We start from the raw sequence: 20,573 nt of genomic DNA, 5'->3' as shown, positions 1-20,573 counted from the left end.
CCATTCAAAGTTGTGTATAAAAATATTCCCTTTTCACTTGATCGGTTTTAATCTTTTTTAACTAATTCCTAATATTATAATCGTAGGGAAAATCACTTCAATAAATTATAACTATATTATTTTTAAATCTTATGTATATATTTTATTTATATAATGGAACAACGAGACCTTAATAAACTTATTATTCCAGTCGTTTACAACAATTTATAACAACTTATCTTAAAGACACTTATGACTGATTAAAACAATATATTCATTTATATTCAGTAAAATTTCAAATAATAAAATTGAGTCACATTAAAATATGTCATTGTTTGTTGTAGTGAGTATACGTGTTCATGTACTTTTATAGGAAGGATTGTGTCAATAAACAACTGCAAATTTCCTAGTTACGTTTATCAAACAAAGAAACATATCAGGTTTGTTGCAACAGCTCTATATATTTTATAACAGGTAAAGCCTACGCCCATGTCGCGGACATGAAAGCGTCCAAGGTCGTTCAAACCTTAACATTTTGCTTTATCAGGTACCTACTGGCAGAAAAATAACTTCTCAGTAATGATTCTTATAAGTACATACCGACAGTACGAATTACACCGATATATTATGCGAAAATAACATTAATGTATAAAAATGTATGCACTGCATGCCGCCTTATTATTGCAAATATATTATTATGTTAATCCCAATGATATTACAATAAAAAAATAAAACGCAGTATGCTCTTTTCTGTAGAAAAATATCAACTTCTTTCAGTAAATTTATGTTTACCAGTAATGTCACCATTCTTATTTTAAATTGCATTTATAAAAAACAAATGATGAACTACGAGATATTCTGTGCATATGACAGATTTAAACTATATAATTTTAATAAATTTAAGCGTAGAAAGTATTATTAAAAACAGTACAAAATTTAAGAAAATATCGCGTAACATAAGGTTACTTAAAAATACAAGCTAGTTGAGAGTCTCTTTATTCTGAGGTCTTATTTCGTATTTTTCGTCTCTACTATGTATTATATTAATTGTAACTGATATAATCCATAGAATTGATTAGGTAAATATTGTTATAGATAGAGTACCGAATGTCAAAAACAGGTCAACATTTTTTAGCCAAATTGACATCTGGCTGAGTAAATTTTGACACATTTTATTTTCTTTTGTGGCGTTCACCCCGATATTAGGGTGTTTTGCCAAGAACAAAAGGGGGAAACGATAGTAGTAATAAAAATACCTAACACAAACGAATTTAGAAAGGATAAGGATCAGGTCTAGAATATTTATAGGATATGAAGGATATACTTGTACATATGAGAGACATATATTTTTTAAATCGAAGTAAAAAGCTCAATTTTTCAGTGTTGCAAGATTAAAAATTTCCTATTCCTTTTGATATTAAGCTAAGAATACACACATGTACGTATTAGTTACAAATTATTTATTTATTTTTTATTTAAAAAACTTTATTGGCTAAAATAAAATAAGATCCAAAAGACAGACTTAATACTAGTACCATATTCTACCAGTCAACCTTGTTAAATTATTATATATGTATTTATTAAAATAGCGACCATTTTCAATCATTTTAAAATAGGAATATATTTTATGTCTTATATGACTTGGATATAAATCAAAATAATCAGCAAAGATTAGCATCACTGTGGATCATTATGCACTTGTTTCAAATATATTCGTTAGAATTATGTATCAATTTTTTTTTGCAATTTAATATTACAAATAAATATTTTCTCATATAGATACTGAGTAATAAATGTCCATTATGGTAACCCTGTTTACGCGGGGTGAAAAGGATTGTTAATAACGGGTTCTAACAGCCCCAATACTAGCAATATATACTATCAGGTCGACCTCTACGCGGTTCCCCCTGGATACCAACGTCATGATGGGCTATCTGAGCTACTTTCATCCTCACCTATCATCTATCACTGGTGTCCTGCCAGCATATACCGATAGCGTAGGCGAGGATACCATTCCATTTTCACCTGTTAAAGGAATCTATTTACGCACATATGGATAAAAAAGTTTACATAATTTTGGCGAAAAATTTATATGCAGACACTTTATATGTATAATCCAAGATTACATATTGAGACTTAAAATTTACTATACTACATGTACTAGCCTACTCTTTATTCGACGTTTCACTCATTTTTCATTCATTTGTTTCACATCTTAAAATGTACCTTTGACTTTTATCTTGTCATTATAAATACTTACATAAAATATATATTTTAAAACTTATCTTAAAATGATACACCCATAGGGGTTGACGTATTAAATGGGTATAAACACGATTACCACTTCAATAATATGCCACCAAAGAAATTAGATTACAATGAAGGAATTAACAAAGAAATCAATCTAATTACAAATTATAATAAAGTATTTATTGACTGACGTTATAAACGTTTTAAATTTTAAAAAAATATGCAAGTTTGTGAAGATGTGAATAAATATACTTTATTTGCAATATACAGTATAGCGAATAAACAAGACAATAAATATAACGATACAGTTGTATAAAACAGTAAAAAGTAAAATTTTTACTTATTCGGTACATACATGCAAGTTTTTCTATGTTAACATATACACAGAACTTTTTTCCGCGATAAATTGGTTCCTGTGGGACGATTAAGGGTATTTTTACTTAAATATTTTTACGCTAACGCGGAATCAAACCAAGGTTTGTACTTATATATATGTTGTTGTGAAGCAGTTATATAAAGCATTTGCTCGACAGCGGGACACTACAGGCTGTGTATGATATTAATGTAATAGTCAATATGTACTATATATTACATATTTTCTATATCGACTACATTAGCTATAGTCGATATAGAAAATATGAAATAGTATTGTGAGTTTACATAAAAATAAGAGGAATCAAACCTACGATATCTATAATTTTTACACGTTTGTTATTCCATACGTGTGAAATATGTACCCTGTACGTGTACAGCTACGGTAAATGTTGATAAATCAGACTTTCTTTTGATATAGGTACATACAAACCCACATCCTATTAATATAATAAATGTGAAAATTTGTAACGATAGACGGATGTTTGTTACTCTTTCACGTAAAAACTACTAAACCGATTTGAATGAAATTTAGTACTCGGATAGGTTTTATGATTGATTTATGTAAGTAATACAGCTAGTAAGAAATATTTAAAAAACAATAATGCAATAACATTTTACACCAGTTCAGATAATTATTTTTAATTTGACTGTAAGTTTATATACTAACTACGCTATAATGACTACATCACATTCATTAGACGGAGCACAAATTGTTAAAAAAAATTAGCTAAGAAATGAATATCCGATTCCTGATTGACGTGTCATTGTTTTATGTATTCGAGTTCTGTTAGTTTTTTTTTTCTTTTCTTTTTTTTGTAATTTCTATATTCCAATATTTAATCTCTTGTCAAAAATGATAGTATTAGAATAGTATACTACAATTAAATAAAACTGCGACTTTATATCTTCTGAAAAGCACGCCAGTAGTGTCGATTGGTAACAAGTTTGCGTTTCCGAGTTACAGAATAATTTTTTGCCCTGCTACAGAGTATTTGGTACAGTACCTAATGTAGATTCACTATACAATATCTATCAATAACCGCGGGAAAATTAACATATCTAATATTTACAATCAGAAAATCAAACGATGATCGAAAAATATAAGTCACACATGTATACTTGCAAATGCGAATGTTCATCGGCTGTTTGTGCAAACAAGAGCAAACAAAAATGGCTTCAATTAAGGAATCGTAAGTGATACAATTATTATAATTATTTAAATAGTTAATAAATATTTCATAATTCCATCTATTTTCGCGATATTATATGTAGTTATGTCATTGAAAACCACTTGACTTTCCATCCTTTTATTGCGATGACTAACCAATCTCGTTGTACTTGACTTTTCTTTCAACTGAATTGCGATCGCTATAAATGCATTCGCATGTCCGAAGAAAGCATCAGTTAATCTTATTCACTCGCCGTTCGCACCTGAACTATCACAGACCACGATGAATTCGCTGGTGGTGTTGTTTTCCGTGGTGGCGTTGGCCGTTGCCCATCCATCGGGACTCCTGGACGCCGGAGTAATTTCATATGCTGCGCCGGCAGTCGCTACTTTCCCTGCTGCAGTCTCACAACAGTCCCGCATCGATATCAAGTCATCCCCAGCTGTGGTAGCGACAGCCGCTGTAGCGCCTGTTGCCCGCACCTTCATCGCTGAACCTGCACTTGTCGCCGCCCCAGCAGCGTATGCCGCTCCCGTCGCCGTGTCATCCCAGTCCCGCTTGGACATCAAGTCATCCCCGGCTGTTGTGACCACCGCCGCCGTAGCGCCCGTCGCCCGCACCGTCATTGCTGAGCCTGCAGCTTACGCCGTGGCACCAGCAGCTTACGCCGCTCCTGCTGCCATCTCCTCTCAGTCTCGCATCGATGTGAAGTCTTCTCCCGCCGTCGTCAGCACCGTGGCCGCTGCTGCACCCCTCGCCTACGCTGCACTACTAGCCGCAGCTGCTATTGCACCTGTGTTCAAGAGCGCAGCCATCGCCACACCTTTCGTCGCACCTGCTTATTTGAAGACCGCCGCTATTGCAGCTCCCACTGTGCCACTCGATACACCTGAAGTGATCGCTGCTCGTGCCGCCCATTTTGAAGCTAAGGCTCTTGCTGGAGCACACTTGATCAAAAAACGCTCTGCACCTTTAATTGGCACTCCCATTGTGTCCACCTACAGTGCGGCTCCGATTGTATCATCACTGGCTGCTGCCCCAGTCATCTCCACGTACTCCGCACCGGTGGCTTTCTCAGCACCTCTTATCACAAAAGCCTACAGCGTACACCCCTGGTGAGCGTCACCACGGAAACTGAGGAACTTATTCCTCGGTTCAGGTATAGCGAACGACAGTATGGCTTGTAAATAAGTAGTGAATAAAGATTAAAATATTAGTAAAGAATAGTTTTTTTATAATTCCTTTAATACCCATATTATTTATATGGGTATTGGTATTTCTAAAACTTTATAACAGAGAAGACTTTTGTTTTAATTTATTATTATTTATATTATGATCCTTGCCTAGTAGTAATAATAATGCTAAAAATGATAATGATGATTATTCATATTTAAAGTCACACCGAAATCAATACAACTCGTTAAAAGGTAAGTTGCCATTCGACTTGTATTTCACATAAATGTTTGCTCGTATCCATCTACTCGACTTCAGTTATGGTTCTCTGATAACTTTGACTTTGAATTATTTGTAAAAGAATAAAAAAGTAAAACGAATCGAACTTGGAAAAAGTAGTATCCGTTTACCATTTTAAAATAATGATGTCATTTTTTGAGTTCAATTCTAGGTAGGGCCAATACGAGAAACGAACTTTTTTAATTTGACTCGACTTTGGAAGAAAGTCGATTTAATCATGAATTCGAGCAAAAATTGTAATTCGATAATATTTTTCGAGCGAAAATCAATATACATTATTCTGAGTATGTCGATTCCGACATTTCTCGACGCAAATCCAAATGAGTTACTTCGAGTGGTCGCGTGCATTCGAGACAACTAAAGTCGATTCGAACCACGACAAATATCAAAATTATAGTTTGTTTTTTACGCAAACTCAAGTTAGTTGCCATTGGTTATCATTTTAAAATAGGTGACGAATTCTTTACTAATTTTATCCAACTAGGTAAAATAATATTCTAAAAAAAAAAATGGAGAGGAAAACTTTGTACAAAAGTCGATTGCTTGGGTACCTCTGTCCCATTCGTATTTCAACCGTGAAGCAGTTATGTTTGCATCGCTGTGTTTCGGTTTGAAGGGTGGGATATGGCAGTGAATTTGCTGGGTACAGAGGAATCACACCTGAGTCCTCAGGAATGGCAACCCATTGGGGGGTATCATAGGCAAAACAGTATACTCTGTTATATCCATGATACTGCTTATGTCTATAGGCGACGGTTACCACTTTCCATCAGGTGGGCCGTCAGCTTGTTTGCCATTCTAAGTTGTATAAAAAAAATATATAAAAAAAAACTTATAAAGGATAAACTTAATAAATATTTAATCGATTGTAACAATTCTTTTATATATAGGAAAAAAAAAGTTACTTATGCTTTTACCTTTCTATCCATTGGAAGTCAGGATGGTTGGTAATTCAAAATATGTTAGAATAACAAGCTATATTTGCAACTAGCGGCCCGGCCCGGCTTTGGACGGATAACCATTTTTTTTTTTTATTAATTTGGAATAAACATGAAGTAAATGAAGATATAAGTAATTTTTTTTTTTAAATAACCATCTATTTTTGTGCTATTCATTGATGTATACATCTGTCACATCACAAATCTGTCCATGTCTCCCACACTTACCTTGTGATCCCTTCCTCGCTGCGTTGCCCTCTGCGCTGCGTGAGACGTGAGAGACTTGGCCACAGGGTTGACCCCTGTGGTGCGGCGGCGCAGCTTTTTTATTTTTCTATGATATAATATAACTTTTTTATTTATGAACTGATTGAAATAAAACAAACACTAAATATTAAGTGGAGCAAACCGCAACGCAACAACATAAATCATTTGAATTTCAATGAAACCATTTCATTTTCAATCATATTTAAGATTGTATTCCACTAAAAAACCAACTTCTACTAGCAAAAAAATTAATAATTTTTTTTTGCTACTACATCGATCCGGACCAATCTGTAAGTATAGCCTTTTATATATAAAAAAAATAATATTCCAAATCGGTATACAACTGACGGAGCTATAAAATAACAAATATAAAAAAATGGAATGGAATTGATAACCTTCTTCTTTTTGAAGTCGGTTGAAAGAAAATCGTTTACGATTGTATAAACAATATAATATCTATCGAATACAATAACTAACAAAGGATAATAAAAAGTTTTAATATTTAATAAAGTTTTACTTTAAACGAAAACCATTTAACCTCACTGACCTCGTTTGAACTGCCAAACTCAATGAATCTATCCATTGAATTCATCAGAATCTAATTTGGTATTTAAAAAGGATGACGTAAATTCGTCTTCGCGTGTATCATCAGATTATTGGAATTATGATATCTAATTTAATTATTAAACGCCAGATATATATTTAAAATATTATAAGAGGTTTCCAGGTTATATATATAAGTAGTTGCCACGCTTGGCAGGCGTGTTGGCAACGCAGTTAGGCTTTTAGTGATATTTTGATATATTAAAAGGAACTCTGCTTTCCATCCTTCTACCATTAAGTTCCCTTAGTCTGTTATGACACCCACAAGAAAGGAATGGATGGCCTATTCTATGCCAGGACCACACGGCGAAGGTATAATACTAATATAGATTTATTACAAGTTTAGTAGGTATAGTTTAATTACATACTTTGAATTATCTAGAACTAGTTGCCAGCCCTGACTTTGCACTGATGTACTAATGAAGAAAATAAAACCAAATCTTTCCTTTTTTTCTTTCATATAACCCTTGTCCTGACAATTACAAACACAACAAAAAAGAATTAACCAAATAGATGCAGCCGTTTTAAAGTGATGAGCTTACATACATATGACAATTAATTTTTATTTATATAGATTTTAAACATATTTTCTTATTTGGCTTAGATTTACCTTGTAGTTGTTTTGATTCTGCTCCTGTAAATTGTTCAAGTAAACCAATGAATTAATTAAATATTTAAAATAAATATTTATAGTTTTGTAAATCAATGAAATTTGTTACACGTGTCTTCTTGTGAAGATCGAAGTCTGTTGTCGTCAACAGTAGTCGATTACTTCCTTCCTAGTTTGAGCGTATATGTTGCAAATTTGTAGAGTTATTGCATGAGCCGATTTGATAAAAGATTATACGATGACCACCTAAGACTTGTTGAACTTGAATTTACGAAAACCACTTCTGTAAGCAGTATAAATACACACAGATATCAACATCAAACATCAGTTGTTCTTATTCGCTCGTCATTTGTACCTGAAGTATCGCAGATCACGATGAACTCGTTGGTAGTGTTGTTATCCGCAGTAGCGTTGGCCGCTGCCAAACCGGGACTTCTGGGTGCCGGAGTGGTATCATACGCTGCTCCAGCCGTCGCTACTTTACCCGTTGCCGTCTCACAGCAATCTCGGATTGACATCAACTCTCCCCCAGTTGCCGTCAGGACTGTAGCTGCAGCTGCACCTCTGGCAATAGGAGCAGCACCGCTAGCCACACCTCTCATCAGGAGCTCAGCCATCGCTACACCGATCGTCGCACCCGGCATCTTGGGAACCTCAGCCCTCGCATCTCCCGCCCTGGTGGCCCCAGCTCTCGCTTCACCTGGAATTGCTCTCGGCGCCCCTCTTCCAGCTACCGCACTGACCAGCGCACACCTGATTCGTAAACGTTCCGCACCATTGCTTACCACACCTGTTCTATCTGCCGCTCCCGTCGTATCTACCTACAGTGCCGCTCCAGTTATTTCCTCATTACCAGCTGCTTCCATTGTCTCAACACCTATTGGTCTCTCGTCGCCACTAGCACTCTCTTCCCCTCTTATTACCAGAGCGTGGTAAAAACTGCTGTGAAAACGGGGAAAATTCCCGAATAGTATTATTGACTTCAAAAATGCTATTAATAAATTTTAAATAAAATTAATATATTATTTATTTTGTATTTTTTTATTTCTAGTTACTTATTCAATTTAATAATTAACTAATCCCACAATAATTACTTATAATTTTTAATGTATTCATGAAAATATTTGAATTGCTTTTGTAAAAATTAAATCATAGTACCATATCACTCTAGTTGCAAAGATAAGAAAATAACGTCAATCTAAGGTCGAATGAAACAGTTTTTCACCGATTCTGTAGAAATGTCAAAAACTCTTTTCTTACTGAATCCGTATAAAAAGAACCTCTGCGATATTTCATGTTATATTGCATATTCTATATTTTAGATAGACATTTTTTTACTTTTATATTATAATATAAATAATATGATAAATAAAATTAGACTAGATGTTCTATAAAATGAGAATTTAGTGAAATCATTTTTTTATACGCGATTGATTCGATTTATTAATAAAAGTCTAAGCATTTGAACAATATTAATGTCATAAATGTAAAAGTTAATAAACATATTTAGTGATTTATTCCTAAATGAGACTTAAGCAGCAGAATGAAACTGAATTATCGATATATCATCATTATCATCATATCAGCCTTTAACTGTCCACTGCTGGACATAAGCCTCCCCTAGAAGGACTTTGCCAGTAGTTGCCATGCTTGGCAAGCGAATTGGCAACCGCAGTTAGGCTTTGAAGATGTTTTAAGGACACTGCTGCCCATACCTCGCCCTCCTTTAGTCGCCTCTTACGAGTACGACACCGACGGGAAAAGAAGAAGTAGCCTACTCTATGCCGTGACCACACGGGAATATTCTAGATATATAAGATTGCTAAATCACATTAGTAAAGCCTGTGTAGCTTAATAATACTACAACTATTTTAAATATCATTTTATAAAGTGTATATAAAATCATCTTCATGACATTCTATATGACCTTTTAGTTCATTAAGATACTTTGAAAATTTTTATATAACTTTTTTTTTAGTTTTATTGCAAATAGACTAATGCTTAAATTTTGTAAAATTTGCATAAGATCTGTAGTTTTATTGATTATTTTTCTATGTTAAATAGGTTAATTATATACAATACTTCGACACAAATTAATGCATAATAATATATGCTCGGAGTTGCTACGTGATAGAATCTAAAATGAGTATGCATATCCTCATTTTAGATTCAATCACGCAGGGAAACTAAAGTGACCCATATAGCCTGAAGGATTGGTAACTCGAAATAGCAATGAGCCGGCCGGCTAGAAGAACTGATAACGAATGAGTTACCTCATGACCTCAGATCGATAAATGCAGTATTGAATCATCCCCCACTATATGGAGTGATTACTTGAAATATGAGTCAGTCAGGTAATTAACCAGGAAATCGGTAAATACCAATGAAATTTATATAGGATACTATTTTGAGACTGTTCAACACAGATCTTCTACGTATAAGTGAATAACTGTCTTACTAAGTTTTTTTTTTTTTTTGTAATCGTCATCGTCTTGTGCGAGCACAGACACAACGTAGAAAAATATAATATACAAATAGTTTTTGCTTGTACCTATATTTATCGTCACTTTAAGACCTCTAAAGAGGGATAGAGAACATTTTTGAACGAATGAAAAAATTCGAAGCGGGTGAGATGCTACTAGCGATGCCTGGAGATGTTTAATCATATGAATTGAACACGATTGTTGATTGTGGTTAACAAGCAAGCATAATCAAGATTTATAAGCCAATCTATGGCTTTTGATATAAATCGATGAGTAGTAAGACCTATTATTATGTTTCACACATTCCTAATCTGGTGATTAACAGGTTGTTACTTAGTTGGCCTCAATATTTCGATTTTTTTTTTTACTATTTTATACGATTCTCGTCTAGGTTCAGGTCAGGAGATGAAATTTCAGTTTAACAATAAACAGTACTATTTAGTTACAACAAGAGGGAAATAACGTCTAAACTGCAACATTTATGTAAAATTATTTTATTATAATCTTATAATAAAAGCACACTGAATTGCTTAAATTAACAGCAGATCTACGATAACTTAACCAAAATTCTCGTCATTACTATGTTATGACTATAAACCAATGAGGCCAATTTTTTTTTATACTTAAAACACTAACAGTCCAACTGAAGTACAGTGGTAACAAACGGCTTATAAATATGAACAGCACTATGGACTTTAGAAAATGTATACCATGATATGTGTGTACCATGGGCATCACTTGGTACTGTGATGCTCATGGTGCCCTGTGATGCGTTGCCAATTCTGAGAGCTATGATGTTATAACTTCATGCCCTATAATTTAGTTGTAAAAATTGGAAGCAAACAATAATGAACAAACCCGTTTTCACATCTACATATTTTTTTTTTAATGGAATGATGCATACAGTCATGCTAATAGCGTGGCGCATTAGATAAAACATAAGGATGAAGGCTCAGTTAATCGTAACGAATTTAGCAACCGTGAAAGTCGACCTGATAGGATGATAAATGGATGATAATGGAATGGTATCCCCATCTGCACTAGCGGCATATACTGGCGGGATACAAGAGATGGATAATGAAATGAAAAAGCAAGGTGAGGATGAAAAGACAGATCAGTAAGCCCATCGTGATGTACACTCCAAGAATTCAGCACAATGGTTTCCAGGAGGGACCACGTGAAGGTCGACCTGATAGAGTATATTATTAGCAATGTGACTGATAATCCGCATTGCTAACAATTCCTTCTCACCCATCAATAAGGGCTAACATCCCCCATTACTAACCATCCCTAAACAAACTCTGTGTTCTGTCGTTAATTATAAAAATCAATTGTCGAATGTTTGTATGCTTATCACTTAAGAATGGCTGCACCTATTTGACTAATTCTTCTTTTATTGTATAGGTAATTGTCAGAATAAATGGATGATAGTGAAATGGTATCCCCATCTGCACTAGCGGTATATACTGGCGGGATACAAGAGAGAGATATAAATGAAAAGGCAGGGTAGAATAAAAGGCAGGTCAGTAAGCCCATATGTACAAAGAATACAGCGATTTAAAAATCGTGACAGAATAAAGCAATGTGACTTAAAAAAATCAATTTCCATAAAAAAACAAACTATGTGTTGTCTTTAATTATAAAAATCAATTGTTGAATGTTTGTATGCTTATCACTTAAGAATGACTGTACCCGTTTGACTAATTCTTCTTTTATTGTATAGGTAATTGTCAGAATAAAATAAGTTTTACTAAATAAATAGATATATAAATAAATAAATAAAATTGTATTAAAGAAAACGTTTAAAAATCGTACAGAAAAATTTGGATTAAAAAAATTTTCATTAAAAAAAGTGAAAAAGGAGACCATAAAGAGAAGATTTGATCTCATTTTATTTATTAATACGCCCATGAGAAGCGAGGGCAGATAGCTAGTCTATAATATTATTATGGATTAAGTCATTATGTATATACATTTTTATTATACTAGTAGCACGTAAGCTTACTTCCTATCTCGTTTTGTCGATAGACAGTATGGTGCAAATTTATAAAGGTATTGCATGATCCGATTTGCCGAAATTTATGATATGATGACAACCTGAAACTTGTTGAACTTGACTTATGGAAACGACTTCTGTGAGCAGTATAAATACATTAAGGTATCAACAGCAGACATCAGTCGTTCTTAGTCGCTCGTCGTTCGTTTCTAAACTATCACAAATCACGATGAACTCGTTGGTGGTGTTGTTATCCGCAGTAGCATTGGCCGCTGCCAAACCTTCGGGACTTCTGGGTGCCGGAGTGGTATCCTATGCTGCACCAGCCGTCGCCACTGTCGGCACTGTGGCCGCCGCTGCACCTCTAACAATAGGAGCCACACCGCTAGCCACACCTATCATCAGAAGCTCAGCCATCGCTACACCGATTGTCGCACCCGGTGTTCTGGGAACCTCTGCCATCGCATCTCCCGCCCTGGTGGCCCCAGCTCTCTCTTCACCTGGAATTGCTCTCGGCGCCCCTGAAGTGATCGCGGCTCGTGCTCTTCCCCTACCAGCCACCGCAGTGACCAGCGCACACCTGATTCGTAAACGTTCCGCGCCCCTACTTCCAGCCCCCGTTCTCTCTGCCGCTCCCGTCATATCCACTTACAGTGCCGCTCCAGTTCTTAACACATTACCAGCTACTTCCATTGTATCAACACCCGTTGGTATCTCGTCGCCACTAGCACTCTCTTCTCCTCTTATTACTAGAGGCTGGTAGATTATAATGCTATGAAAGGGAAATAATCCCAGTGTGATAGATTTGTTACAATATCATTTAGATTATTGACATTGAAAATGATAGTGACAAATTTTAAATAAAATTAATATTATATTTTTATTCAGTATTTTTTTTCCGTTTGATCGTGGTATAAAATACGCCACACCTTCCTTTCCCGTGGGTGTCGTAAGAGGCAACTAGGGGAGGGCAAAGGATGGGCAGCAGCGTCTCTCTTAAAACATCTCCAAAGCGGTTGCCAATCCACCTGCCAAGCGTAGCAACTACTCTAAAACCCCCAAGGGAAAGGCTTATGTTCAGCAGTGGACAGTCAAAGCTGATGTTATGATAGTGATGATGATGATTTTATTTTTACATCTCTTGTAAAATAAACATTATTTTCAATGGTAGGTTAGTTGTGAATCTAATCTTCGTCCTTGAATTGCTTTAAATCACACCACAACTTTAAGCTAATATCCTACATAAAAACGAAGAAATTATCCAAAATCCCCTACTTAATGAATATGTCACACAACGAACTTCTGGATGAAGTCTCAAGTTTCTAAACATAGCGCTTTATTAGTAATATTAGAAAAACACTTATACTGTTCAACAAATACCTGACTGGTTTCGCTATTAAAAGCATGTTCAAAGTAGAAATAGTTTACACTTATTTTCTTTGTGCAATTAATTGAAGAATAGCTTGGATGTTTATAGAAATAAGTGGGTAGAGGATTTTAGTAGAAAAAAATATATACTACAATATCAGATAGTTCTTTAAAATGTAATATTTCTGACATAGATTATTTATTTTCAACCGACTTCAAACAGAGTATTTTTTATATTTGTTACCTCATGACTCCGTCAGTTGTAAACTGATTTGAGAATTTTTTTCTTATCTTAATGGTATACTTACAGATTAGTTCCATAGGAATGTTGTCAAAATCGGTTAGGTAGTTTACTTTATAAATCAAAGTAACTAATTTTGCTATAATTGATGTTGGTTTTTTTTTTTATTATAAAATACAATTTAATTATGTTTAGTAGAAAGCATAAGTGTTTTTTTTTAACAATATCAATATGTATCAATTACGACCATTGACATAATAGGGTTATATTTATATTATATCAATGGTCATTGTTTTGTGTGTTAATTTGGAATGTAGCTGAAATTCGATTCCGACTTTCAACACAAAATATGTAGTAAAGTTTAGAGGATTGTAAATTTTTCGTTAATAGCTTAGAGTACAATAAAAGTCTATAAACATAATATTCATAGTCAGTCTACGAAAGCGTGGAAACCAACATTCACGCATGAGGCAAATTATAAAAGCGATTAATGCAAGATATTTATGTAAAGATAGAGGCTTTTAGTACTCGGTTAACTTTACTTTACAGTCCCCAAGAGACAAGGCATAATCATAGATGAATAAAATATATTTAAATGTGAATTTAATACGTAATGTAATTAAAAAAATCAAGAGATAGAATAGATTTTTTTTTACAATATATGTTAGATGACATAACACGTTTGATGATACAACATATGATATGTTAGAAAAAATTAGAAGTTTTTTTTAGTTTCGTAGTAAAATAAACAAAAAAAAACAATATTGTATGTCTCTTTTTCTCTTCAGCAAACTTTCATAATCAAACATGATATTACACGAGTGACTTTATAAAAGATAATTGTCTGTATTATAATTATTAATATATATATATATATATTAAAGACACATAGTCCACATAATATATAAAATATATATATATATATATATATATATATATATATATATATATATATATATATATATATATATAACGAACTGCCAGCTTATTTATATTGTTTAAGGTAATATGTCAAAATTTCTAAATACAACGGATTTCAATTAATCCAAAATACAGATGGACCCTAATCCCTAATTAAAAATCCAAAGTAAAACATATGTCTATCCTAAACTCTCAAAGGATTCATATTTAACACCTCAAACGTTGTGAGTTTGATCCAAACGACACACTTAATCTTTTTAACAATGCACGTGAATAACCTGAATTAAATCAAGATCGTAGCTTTTCCACTCACCCGAAGCTAGTTAAAACCATTATACACAATTTATTTGCCATTACGAGCATATGTAAATTATAGTGCGAAACCCTAATAATACCAGTAAAGCGTCCTCTTATCCCTAACTGTGGGCTTAACAGCGATAAAGGCAACGGTTTCAGTATTATACCGACTCTTAATGCCAAATTTTAATTTTATTTATAAAAATCAATATCCGAATGTACTCCTATATATTATACGCATCTCTTCAGAATGACTGTACCTATTTGACAAATTCTTTTTTTTTCTCGAAATATTCATAATTATCATAACAAGCTTTATATCAAAGAGAATATCCGTGCTGAGCTGGGGCAGAGAGCTAGTTAAAAATAAATAAAATTCTTTTATTTTTTACTATCCCTCTATTAAGACAAGGTGTTATTGTCCGTTTATTTATTATATGTTATCCATTTATTTATTAAATTATATTAAATCGGAAACACAATTCGTGGTATATATTACTATGAGATATGTATAGAGTTGTTCGTTTATATAAGCGACGGTTACCATTACCACATTCTACTCGCTTTTGTCACTTATCATATTTATTGCATAAAAATCACATACACACACACGTAAACTGTTAATTTATTTTATTTTTTTATACAACGATATTGACTACTTGAACATCTTACTACAAGACCATAGCGAATACAATCTGCTTCAGTAAAACTTAATGAAAGTATGAACAAATGAATAACCTATACGATAATAAGAATAAGCATGAGAGAGTTTGCTGATGTGCAATTTACCTAGAACAAATAAATAACCGATTAAATAATTGTTTTTTTTTATAAAACTTAGAATAGCAAACAAGCTAACGGCCCACCTGATGGAAAGTGGTAACCGTCGCCTAAAGACATGAACAGTATCATGGACATAACATACATAGACATACTGTTTCGCCCATGATACCTCCCATGCGTTTGTGCCCACCTACTGCTTCATGGTAGAAACACGAAAGGGACAGAGGTGCCCAAGCAAACGACTTTTGCACAAAGCTTCCCTCTGGTGATTTCTTCCTGATGTTTCGATTTATTACTAATTTCGTTTAAAGAGTGTTTCTGTGATAATTTTAAAATACTTAGTCAATATTCATTAGATTCTATTGCAATGACCATAAAATATTTCGACAAATATAAGTTAAATTAACAAAATGCTCTGCATGTGAGAATGGCAGTTTGTCATCAAATATTTCTTGGTATCAACTTGATAATTTTTATATATTATATTTTTATATATAATTATTAAATATATAAAAATATTAATATATTTTAACAAAATCTTTTTTATGCTACCAGTACCTATCAATGAAGGAGTATAAGAGATTACACTAAACGGGTCATTAACCCATTCGAGGTTTATAATTATAAAACATCGATTTTTAGCAAACTATACGATTGTTAAATACTAATAATTATAGGTAAGTATGCAATGTCTCTTATTGATTTACCAAATTTGGTGTCAAATTCGAACTCACGAATTCAAATTTGGCGTACTTATAGTATAACCTACATAACATTATAGGACAATTTTAAATTTACTATTAATTTTCTTAAGATAGGAAACACTGTTAACATAGTAAATTCATCAGATCAATGGTAAAACTCACCATTACTGCTAGTTAGCTCACTATGATATATAGATATGGGGAGATTTTGTACAAAAGTCGTTTGCTTGGGTACCTCTGTCCCATTTGTGTTTCAACCATGAAGCAGTTGTGTTTGCATGGCTGTGTTTCGGTTTGAAGGGTGGGATATGGCATGAATTTACAGGGTACAGAGGAATAACACCTGAGTCCTCAGGAATAGCAACGCATGGGGAGTATCATGGGAGAATCAGTATACTCTGTTATGTCCATGGTACTGCTCATGTCTATAAGCGATGGTTATCACTTTCCATCAGGTGAGCCGTCAACTTGTTTGCCATTCTAAGTCGTATAAAAAAAAAAGATATTTATGGAAATAATCGTATGACAGGAACATAAAGTCACAAGTATTAATTGAAAGATAAATCCTTTACAAATTAAATGTTTAATAGATATTCGTATGTAACCTGATTTAAAAGATAAGGTGAAAATTATTATGATTATGATAGAAATAAGTTAATATAGGAAATTATCATTGTATAGTGTCATTACAAACTACAAAAAGTAAATACATTAAAAATAAAATAATTTTATAATATATTTGTTTTTTACAATTAAGTACAATCATTCATACATACAAGATGTGATAAACATAGATTAAAAAAGTTTAATTATTTAACATATGTCGATGATTAAAGAATATATATATATATATATATATATATATATATATATATATATATATATATATATATATATATATATATATATATATATATATATATATATATAATAAAATACTATTTTTCATTATAGATTTGTTAATCCGATACGACGTGAATAATATTAGAAATTACTATACATATAATATAAAAGAGAATTATATACAGTAAAATTGCACGTGTAGTGCAAATACATAACCAATAAAAATTAATGACGGAAGTTTATGCTCAAAAAATATAATATGCCTACTGTACTAGCAAACCCAGTTTGAATATCAAGGTACAGATAGTTTGAAGGTGATTGTGTGGCATTTTTTGCTAGTCATAATTCAAATTAGATAAGTACTATAAAAGCATCTATCGCGAAGCATTAAGCATCAGTCGATTCGAAATCATCGATCAGACAACTCAACACAGACCACAATGTACAAGCTGGTGGTGTTGTTATCCGTAGTAGCTTTGGCTGCGGCCAAGCCCAGCGTAGTGGCTTCAGTGGCGCCGTTGGCGTACTCTGCTGCCGTTCCTGCTGTAAGCTCAGTGTCGCAGTACAGCTCCAGCGTAGTGCACGGTGCCCCCGTGGTAGGACCAGCCGTCTACAGCGCGCCATCGGTGGTCGCCCCTGCTTACGCCCGCTCAGTAGTTCCAGCCGTCGCCCCCGCCGTAGTCTCCGCTGTCAGCCCCGCCGTAGTGGGTGCTGTCGCTCAGGCTCCCAACTCCCCTGCCATAGTCCTGGATGCCGTCAACGGTGTTCCCCTTGACACTCCCGAAGTTGTTGCCGCCCGTGCTGCCCACTACCAAACTAGGGCTCTCGCCGCTCACGGTATCCACAAGCGATCTGTTGGTGTCGCACCGGTAGCCTACAGTTCCGTAGTTGCTCCAGTCGTATCCGCCTACTCCACACCAGTGGTATCTGCCGCTCCTGTGGTGTCTGCCCCAGTTGTTTCTTCTTATGCTACCCCAGTCGCCTACTCTGCCGTCGTCCCTAGAGCTTACAGTGTCCATCCCTGGTAAACTTATACCTAATTTTCTAAGTCTGATCAATGATAGAAATTATGTAAAAAATCACTGCCGAAATAAATGATTTTGTAACGTATTTTTATTTCTTATTATTTAGTCAACTTATTTTCCATATTGCATCCTACATACCTTTATTTAACACATAATAACATTAATGTATGTTTAAGATTAATTAAAGGTAAAGTTAATTTTTTCCATAAAATAGAATTTAAATCAACTTATTTTAGTTGTAACTCGTTATTACGAGTATGAAACAATTATATACTTGTGTATATTCTATACATTTAATAAAGACCCTTTTCCTAATGAAGCTTTATAATTTTACATTAAATACTACATTGGCCGTGTGGTCCCGGTATAGAATAAGCCACCCCATCATTTCCCGTGGTTGTCGTAGAAGTCGACTAAGGGACGGCAACAGCGTCCCTCTTAAAACATCTCTAAAGCCGGACTGCGGTTACCAATCCGCCTACCAAGCGTGGTAACTACTGGCAAAACTCCTCAAGAAGGAGGCTTATTTCCAGCAATGCACGGTTAAGAGCTGATATGATGATGATGATGACTGCATTACAATAATCATTTAAGATGATGTCCGCAAATGTCTAATGTGTTAGACAAGCGTGGAAATTATAAAACAAAAACTGAGAGTGTATATAAGCCATTGTCTAATCGTACTTCGAATTTTGTAAATGCAATTATTAAGATGATTATATTTAAAAATAATTTTAAATGCTTCCTTTTTAACACTATATTTGGGAATTCAATATATACATATACTGAAAAACATACCTTTAATGCAAATGTAGTCTATCAATAAAGGTACATAAATATATACAATGCTGCTACTTCATAATTGTAAAATCCTTAGTAATATTATAAACATAACAGTGAGTTTGTGTGTTTGTTACCTCTTAGCGTTCTAACTACTCAACCAATTTTCATGAGATTTAGTATAGACAATTTATTTAAGATGTAAAAGAACATGTAGACTGCTATCTATATCTCGGGGGATTAAAATATTTCAAGTCACGCGAACGAAGTCGCGGGTAAAAATAAATAGGTCTATAAGTTGTAAAAAAATAAAATTAGGTACAACAGAAGTAAAACAAATTTTTAATATCAGAACATTTATTATTTGTATGGTTTAGAAAAATTTTATTCTACTTTGTACAAAACTAATCAATAACCAAAGGACCAGTATGATATTAATCAGTAACCTTAGAACGAATACTTCTCCTGTACTAATAATGGCCTAAATGTGGAAGTCCAGCCCCATAATGTCCTAATCCAGCTCCATAAAGACCATGTCCGACTCCGTAATGTAAAGGTGCTGCGACCACTGCCTTCGAAAGAAGAGGGGCTACCACTGGGGCCACAACAGGCTTAACGATAGGTAGCACTGGCGCTGCGACCACAGCTGGCGACGTCCTGACATCCAAGCGAGACTGGTGTGAAACAGCAACAGGCGCGACGTGAGCTACGGGAGCAACATGCGCAATAGGGGCCACATGAGCCACTGGTGCAACTAAGTGAGGAGATCTCTTCAGTATATGGTGTCCGAGCGGCTTGGCCCACAGAGCCTGGCGCACAAGACCGTGCCCAACGTAACCATGTTGTAGTGGATATGGCGCCAAAACGGGTGCATGTAGCGTATGCGCTGCAGGAACAACTAACGGCAACACTGGGAGACTGCTGCACAGAGCGAGGCAGGCGAACAACACCGCGACAAAAAACATCTTGATTGTTCCGGTCGCAATAAAACAAGTCGACTGATACCTGGAGCCTGAAGTATCCCCTTCTTATACTATGAATGTTGAATCAAAGTGACAGGACCGAAAAACTAATAATAGATTCGACACGCTATTAAACCTAGTGATTGTCGTTAACAATAAGCAAGAAGTAGAATTTATAGTTTTTATAAGTTAATTTAAAATAGCCTATGAGCAATAATAAATGGTAAGTATGTATAGATTGCGTGCTGTACTCTCAATAAAAAATATTTTTATTCCTATTATCCACTGATTAATACAAATAACACATATGTACATTATATATAGGATTAAAACTAATAAAGAATATATAGTCGTTAATTATAAACTTGAATAGTATAAAAATATATGCCACAGAACCACAGAGATTCACTACATTCCAAAATAAAACATAATAAGCCAATTTAAGAAAGTTTCTTTCCAAAATTGGATAGTCAGACCCGAAACCACATTTCTGTAATATTTCTATT

The 20,573-nt window shown here is 34.2% G+C and overlaps 4 protein-coding genes across 4 annotated transcripts; 3 read left to right on the top strand and 1 right to left on the bottom strand.

Annotated features, from left to right (window-relative positions):
- The first annotated feature begins 3,993 nt into the window (after positions 1–3,993).
- Positions 3,994–12,921, top strand: LOC113521162 (calphotin-like). Its single transcript, XM_052899036.1, has 3 exons — positions 3,994–4,888; positions 7,958–8,596; positions 12,291–12,921. Exons 1-3 carry the CDS (start codon positions 4,056–4,058, stop codon positions 12,904–12,906), a joined length of 2,088 nt encoding a protein of 695 aa, XP_052754996.1. The 5' UTR covers positions 3,994–4,055; the 3' UTR covers positions 12,907–12,921.
- On the top strand, positions 7,860–8,693 carry LOC113521461 (cuticle protein 16.5-like). Its single transcript, XM_026906989.3, has one exon. The coding sequence runs from the start codon at positions 7,875–7,877 to the stop codon at positions 8,598–8,600; it is 726 nt and encodes a 241-aa protein (XP_026762790.2). The 5' UTR covers positions 7,860–7,874; the 3' UTR covers positions 8,601–8,693.
- Positions 12,922–17,703: 4,782 nt separating the features above from the next.
- Positions 17,704–18,479, top strand: LOC116413449 (cuticle protein 18.7-like). Its single transcript, XM_031912766.2, has one exon. It carries the CDS (start codon positions 17,741–17,743, stop codon positions 18,326–18,328), a length of 588 nt encoding a protein of 195 aa, XP_031768626.1. The 5' UTR covers positions 17,704–17,740; the 3' UTR covers positions 18,329–18,479.
- A 977-nt stretch (positions 18,480–19,456) lies between these two features.
- LOC113521163 (A-kinase anchor protein 14-like) lies at positions 19,457–20,282 on the bottom strand. Its single transcript, XM_026906596.3, has one exon. The coding sequence runs from the start codon at positions 20,068–20,070 to the stop codon at positions 19,576–19,578; it is 495 nt and encodes a 164-aa protein (XP_026762397.1). The 5' UTR covers positions 20,071–20,282; the 3' UTR covers positions 19,457–19,575.
- Positions 20,283–20,573: the final 291 nt, after the last annotated feature.

The sequence above is a fragment of the Galleria mellonella genome, unplaced genomic scaffold, assembly GCF_026898425.1.
Source record: "Galleria mellonella isolate WM207_F2 unplaced genomic scaffold, CSIRO_AGI_GalMel_v1 utg55, whole genome shotgun sequence".
Taxonomy (NCBI): domain Eukaryota; kingdom Metazoa; phylum Arthropoda; class Insecta; order Lepidoptera; family Pyralidae; genus Galleria; species Galleria mellonella.
The sequence above is the reverse complement of the archived record's forward strand: the minus strand, read 5'-3'. Positions and strand labels throughout refer to the sequence as shown.

Bases quoted from the DNA above. Each gene is read 5' to 3' on its own strand.
- LOC116413449 (XM_031912766.2), top strand. From the start codon at position 17,741: ATGTACAAGCTGGTGGTGTTGTTATCCGTAGTAGCTTTGGCTGCGGCC.
- LOC113521163 (XM_026906596.3), bottom strand. From the start codon at position 20,070: ATGTTTTTTGTCGCGGTGTTGTTCGCCTGCCTCGCTCTGTGCAGCAGT.
- LOC113521162 (XM_052899036.1), top strand. From the start codon at position 4,056: ATGAATTCGCTGGTGGTGTTGTTTTCCGTGGTGGCGTTGGCCGTTGCC. The intron at 4,889-7,957 runs GTGAGCGTCACC...TTCTGTAAGCAG, and splicing joins GCCTACAGCGTACACCCCTG to TATAAATACACACAGATATC. The intron at 8,597-12,290 runs GTAAAAACTGCT...TTCTGTGAGCAG, and splicing joins CCTCTTATTACCAGAGCGTG to TATAAATACATTAAGGTATC.
- LOC113521461 (XM_026906989.3), top strand. From the start codon at position 7,875: ATGAGCCGATTTGATAAAAGATTATACGATGACCACCTAAGACTTGTT.